Here is a 5,724-nt window from a genome sequence, read left to right as displayed (position 1 = left end):
GGGACCACAGGCACCTGCCACAATGCCTGGCTATTTTTTGGTTGCAGCCATCATTGTTGTTTGGCGGGCCCGGGCTGGATTCGAACCCACCACCTTAGCTGTATATAGCTGGTGCCTTAGCCACTTGAGCCACAGGTGCCAAGCCCAGGTTTCTGTTTTTAAGTACACCCCGTCTGGCAAGAGATTGTCTGTTGCGTATATGTTCTTACTTACCTGCTGTGATAACCATGAGAGATAGAGATTGTCACTGCATTTTATAGATGAGGAAACGGGGCCTCACAAAGGGCAGCAGACCCAGGATTTAAACCCAGATGATTTTGCTTATAAAGCCCCTGGTCTTTATTCTGTCTCTTCCCAGGTTTCTTGCTGCTGAGTTCTGGCAGTATTCTAACCCCAGAAATGCTGCCCACTCAGGGGGTAGGGGACTGGGAGGCTGGGCAGGAGCAGATCTCTTCTTGGTCCCAGCCAGTTTCTGTGGTTCCTGCAGCAGCTTCTCTTTTGGAAGGGCATTGTACCACGTGTCCTGAGGCTGGCTCTAGATTATGACAGGTTAATTCTTGGTCCAACAGACAACCACGACATCATCTCCATGAAGCTGTTTCAGCTGATGGTTGAGCATACACCCGATGAAGACACCATCGACTGGACCAAGATTGAGCCCAGTGTCAACTTCCTCAAGTCTCCCAAAGGTGCGTGTGTGCTGGCCTTCCCTGCCTGGGCCCGGCTGACCTGGCGTGTGGCTGGGCGAGGTTGGCCTCTGGGGTCCTTACCTCATCCAGTTGTGGTTGTGATCTGTGCTCTTGAGTAAGGTAGGCTCTGGTGAGTTCTCAAGCTAGTGAAGGGGGCAGAAAAGATGTCTTCAAAGAGTCTGTCCATGGGGCTACCTCAGTTGTGTGATTTTCGTGAAGACAGAACAACTAATCATCAAACATATGAGCACCTGGGGTCTGCTTCCTCCTGTATTGGTGCTAGAGAGAGTGGCCAGTAAAGCCAGGGTGCCAGGCACCCACATCTTCCCTCTATGAGCCTGGAGGAAGGTCCTGCTGTTGGCCTGAGAATGGATCTCTCAGCTAGGCAGGAGAAGAGGCAGGATTTTAACTCGGGTTTCTGCAAGACCCACATCCTTAATTTTTCCTATGCACTAATTAGCCCCTGCTATATCCTCACAGAGTGGATGTTCTATGGGAGGAAGGTGGCACCTGTGAGTGGGGGCCCTGAGCGCCTTGGTCCAGCCCCAGGGCTCCGTGCTAAATGTGGGGCCCAGGTCTTTCTGCCTTTTAGGAGAAGCCAGAATCCAGTGTACTGTGATATCTCGCTTCTGTGAGAGTCAGGTTGTTTGTAAACCATCAAAGCGTTTCTGGCTGCTGAGTGCCTCCGGAGACGACTTGGCTATACCCAGCATTCCCGAAGAGCTGCGGGCTGGGCACTGGAGACATTAGGGCCAGACAGTATGCAGTGAGGCAGTCTTCTTGGTGCCAGGACCATGTCATCATGCAGTCCTGTTAGATTCATGTCCTTGGAGCCCAGCCCAGGGTTGGCCTCGCCTGCTGCACCCTTTCAGCTCCCCTTTTCTCCTCCCTCAGACAACGTGGATGACCCCACGGGGAACTTCCGAAGCGGGCCCCTGACGGGGTGGCGGGTGTTTCTGCTGCTGCTGTGCGCGCTCCTTGGCATCATTGTTTGCGCGGTGGTGGGGGCCGTGGTGTTCCAGAAGCGGCAGGAGCGGAACAAGCGCTTCTACTGAATGGACATGCCTGGCCAGGAAGCACTTGACCTACGGCCCAGGAACTAATGTGAACTTTTTTTACTGGGATTGTAAAAGAACAACAATATGACCTTATTTCTTAACTGTTTCAAAGAAATGATTAAAGTATTTTCGTACATTTTGCTTCTTGCCCAGCAGGGACAGATGGGCAACAGGGCCAGGGCTGTGGGTCTGGTGTCCCCACAGCTGGAGTAGAGGCTGTCCTGGGGCCAGCATTTCAGGATGGGGGGCCTGTGCCTGGATCTGGGCTGAGGCCCCCCACAGAGAGCTCTTGAGCACTGAAGGGACCCTGGACCACGTTGGGATGGGCTCCTGAGGACATGGAGTGGTGATTTGTTCTGTGGTGTAGGATGTGTGTGGCAGTGGATGGGGCCTGAGCTGGGGGACCTGGGCTTCCTACTCAGCCTGAGCTGCTTCCCAAGGCAAACACTCAAGTCAGGCTGGAGGAACAGTTTGGTGGGGCCCAGAATGTGACCATTTGCTAAATAAAGTGACATAACCGATTGTAGCTGTGTGACTGTCCTGAGGGACTTCCTGTTGTTTTTCTCCACATAACTTGCAGCTGGTGCTTCACAGCTGTCTAGTCTGCAGCAGAGGCCTGGGAGGAGGCGCTGGGCTCGCCCTGTTTCCCAGGTGGGGAAATGCACATCTCCCGTGATGTGGCCTTTGGGTGAGAGGATTGGTGGGGGGTGCCATGCAGTGGGTGCTAGAGAAAGGAGCTCTGGGATGATGTGCAAAGGTTGGGTCAGGAAGATGGCTGGGGTCATGAGTAGCATTCCCTTTGGGGCATCTTGGAGGACAAAGATGGTGACAGGCAGTGGAGGAAAGGAGCAGCTGAAAGGGAGGCACTGCCTCCATGTTTTCTATGCCACCTCCCAGGGGCTGTGGCCTGCTGCGGCTGCCCAGACCTCCTACCATGGAGAGCATGTGGCTGTCCAGCCTAGGGCCACATGTGTCTCCAATCCTGGTCCTGGCCCTCCTTGGACTCCTTGCTGAGTCAATGAGGTCTCTGCATTGTCCCCTTCCCACTCACACTTTGCTAACAGTTAAAAAGCAAAAGCAAACCTTACTTTTCTGCTGCAGGAACATTTTCAAATAGATTTTTATTGCAAAAAATACAGAGATGAGGACATGAAGTGAGAGTAAGAATTGACTTCTCCCTTCAGTCCTTAAATCTCACTCTCCAGAGCTCTTCACTGATGCATTAGTAACTGCCTCCATGGCCTTCTCGATGTTTCCTATGTCTGCAGAGAATCCCCTTTCAGCAGGTTAGATGTCAAGAGATTGTGCACAGCTATGGAGAGGGTCGAGCTTGTGTTTTCTTGCAGCTGGGGGAGCCTGTTTGTGTGAGGCCTTAAGGGTAATCATGATCCTCTTTATTGAAATATTTTATTGAATACTTTTCCCAGAACAGTTTCTTTTCTTGAGAAAGTAGCAAACATTGAATGTTTACCATACACTATTCTTCCGAGAGGTAGATGCATATTATCTCCTTTCATTCCACAGCACCCACGTGGTTGCTGAAATCCCTTAGGTCAGGTGTGGGGATGTGTCCAGTCAACATATCTATGTTGATGTGCAGAGCTGAGCCCTGGAGTCTGAACTCTCCATGGTTGCTATAACCATGTCATCAGTTCACCACATACTTTAAAAAATTTATATAAATGTATAGGGTACAATTGAAGTTTCAGCACATGTATAGATTGCATAATGCTCAATACACCATACTTGCCCTTTAATTTTTGGCTCTAACTTGGCCTTTCTGAATTCTTTTTTTTTTTGAGACTGAGTCTCATTGTGTCACCCTTGATAGAGTGCTGTGGTGTCACAGCTCACAGCAACCTCAAACTCTTGGGCTTAAGCAATTCTCTTGCTTTAGCCTCCCAAGTAGCTGGGACTACAGGTGCCTGCCACAACACCCAGCTATTTTGTTTTGTTATAGTTGTTTGGCAGTCCCAGGCTGGGTTCGAACCTGCCAGCACTGGCATATGTGGCTGGAGCCCTAGCTGCTAAGCTACATACAGGCGCTGAGCCCTGAATTTACATTATAATTCATAACAGTAGCAAAATTATAGTTATGAAGTAGCAACAAAAATAAGTTTATGGTTGGGGGTCACCACAACATGAGGAACTGTATGGAGGGGACATGGCATTAGGAGGCATTAGGAAGGTTGAGAACTACTGCTTTAGAGTAACCTGGAGGACTAAACGCCTGCTGCCTTCTCCATTCTGGTTCAGTGAGTCAGGTGAAGGGTAGTTTTCAAAGCTCCTGGGTTGTTCTAATGGGTGTCCAGGCTCCAGCACCTGAAGGTGTCAAGACTTATGATTTGAGGCTGGGTGTAGTGGTTCACACCTATAATCCTGAGCCTACACTTAAAATTTGTGCTTTTTCCTATATGAGCTCCCAAGCAGGCTGTCAGTACAATTAATATTAAAACATGCATTTCAAAAGGATAGGGGCAGTGGCTCATGCCTGTAATCTTAGCACTCTGGGAGGCTGAGGCAAGTGGATTGCCCCGAGCTTAGGAGTTTGAGACCAGCCTGAGCAAGAGTGAGACCTCATCTCTAAAAATAGCCAGGTGTTGGACAGACACCTGTAGTCCCAGCTACTCAGGAGACTGAGGCAAGAGGATCGCTTGAGCCCAAGAGTTTGAGGTAGCTGTGAGCTATGATGCCACAGCACTCAACTCCACAGTGACTGAGATTCTGTCTTTAAAAAAAAAAAGAAGAAAGAAAACACTTCTATTGTCCTCTCCCTAGGGAAACAAAACAAATTGTTTTTCCTGACTCAGAGCCCATAGCACAGTGATTATGGAACCAGGCACATACAGTGAGGCTGGCAGATTCAAACCCAGCCCAGGCCAGCTAAACAACGACAACTGCAACAAAAAATAGCCGGTTGTTGTGGCAGGTGCCTGTAGTCCCAGCTACTTGGGAAGCTGAGGCAAGGAAATCACTTAAGCCTAAGAGTTTTAGGTTGCTGTGAGCTGTGATGCTACAGCACTCTACCGAGGGCAACATAATGGGACTCTGTCTCAAAAAAAAAAAAAAATAGTTTTCCCAGCATCAGTGTATGATACTATACAGAGTCTTGCCAACCAGGGAAGCTTATCTGAGTTTTGGTGTTCAGTTTGTGGGTTCCATTCTGTAGGGATAATTAATTGATTGGTTACCTCTATGGTTGACCCCAGTCTAAAAGTTGACTGACAGCCTGTGACCCAAAGTTCTACCCTAAATTATATTGTTGGTTGTTCCAGTGTGGTTAGCCTCTAACCTAAATTGCACAGTTACTACCTAGCTAGCCCAAGGCTCCCAGATAAACAGGTACCTCCCAGTAGCTGGGGCCAAAGGCCATGCCCCTTTGGGGTCAAGGTGAAATTCTTGATGACACAGGCCACCCTCTGGTATTTGGCCAAGATTCTCTTACAGCAAAATGATCATATATCTAGCAATTAGAGAGGCCAGTATGTAGGTAGGAAAAGATTAAAGAAACAACTAATCCAGGCTGAGCACACTAACACTCTAGGAGGCTGATCCCTTGATCAGCCTGAGCAAGAGCGAGACTCTGTCTCTACTAAAAATAGAAAAATTAGCTACGTGTTGTGGCAGGTGCCTGCAGTCCCAGCTACTAGGAAGGCTGAAGCAGGAGGAACACTTGAACCCAGGAGTTTGAAGTTGTGAGCTAAGCTGACACCATAGCACCATAGCACTCTAGCCAGTGTGACAGAGACTCTGTCTCCAAAAAAAAAAAGAAAAGGAAAGAGAAGGGCAGGGAAGGGATAATTAATCCATTCTATAAAGCCATTATACTTTCTCAATTTTTTACTAATTAAATTATTATTTCCCCACTTGATTTACTATTTCTACCTTATGATAAACTTGTGCAGAACGATGAAGCACAGAAATCAGCTGATGGTAGGTAAATCCCGTTCATCCTCAAACCAGTCATTTTCATAGGT

The 5,724-nt window shown here is 48.6% G+C and overlaps 1 protein-coding gene across 1 annotated transcript in view; it reads left to right on the top strand.

Moving 5' to 3' along the window:
• LMAN2 (lectin, mannose binding 2) overlaps nt 1–2,273 on the top strand; it is a 21,073-nt gene extending 18,800 nt beyond the window's left edge. The window contains exons 7-8 of the mRNA XM_003802813.3: nt 570–689; nt 1,584–2,273. Of these exons, the coding sequence (XP_003802861.1) occupies nt 570–689; nt 1,584–1,744 (281 nt within the window). The 3' untranslated portion in view covers nt 1,745–2,273. The remainder of the gene's footprint in view (nt 1–569; nt 690–1,583) is intronic.
• The last annotated feature ends 3,451 nt before the right edge of the window (nt 2,274–5,724 follow it).

The sequence above is a fragment of the Otolemur garnettii genome, unplaced genomic scaffold, assembly GCF_000181295.1.
Source record: "Otolemur garnettii isolate 467f Iridium unplaced genomic scaffold, OtoGar3 scaffold00261, whole genome shotgun sequence".
NCBI lineage: Eukaryota > Metazoa > Chordata > Mammalia > Primates > Galagidae > Otolemur > Otolemur garnettii.
The sequence above is the reverse complement of the archived record's forward strand: the minus strand, read 5'-3'. Positions and strand labels throughout refer to the sequence as shown.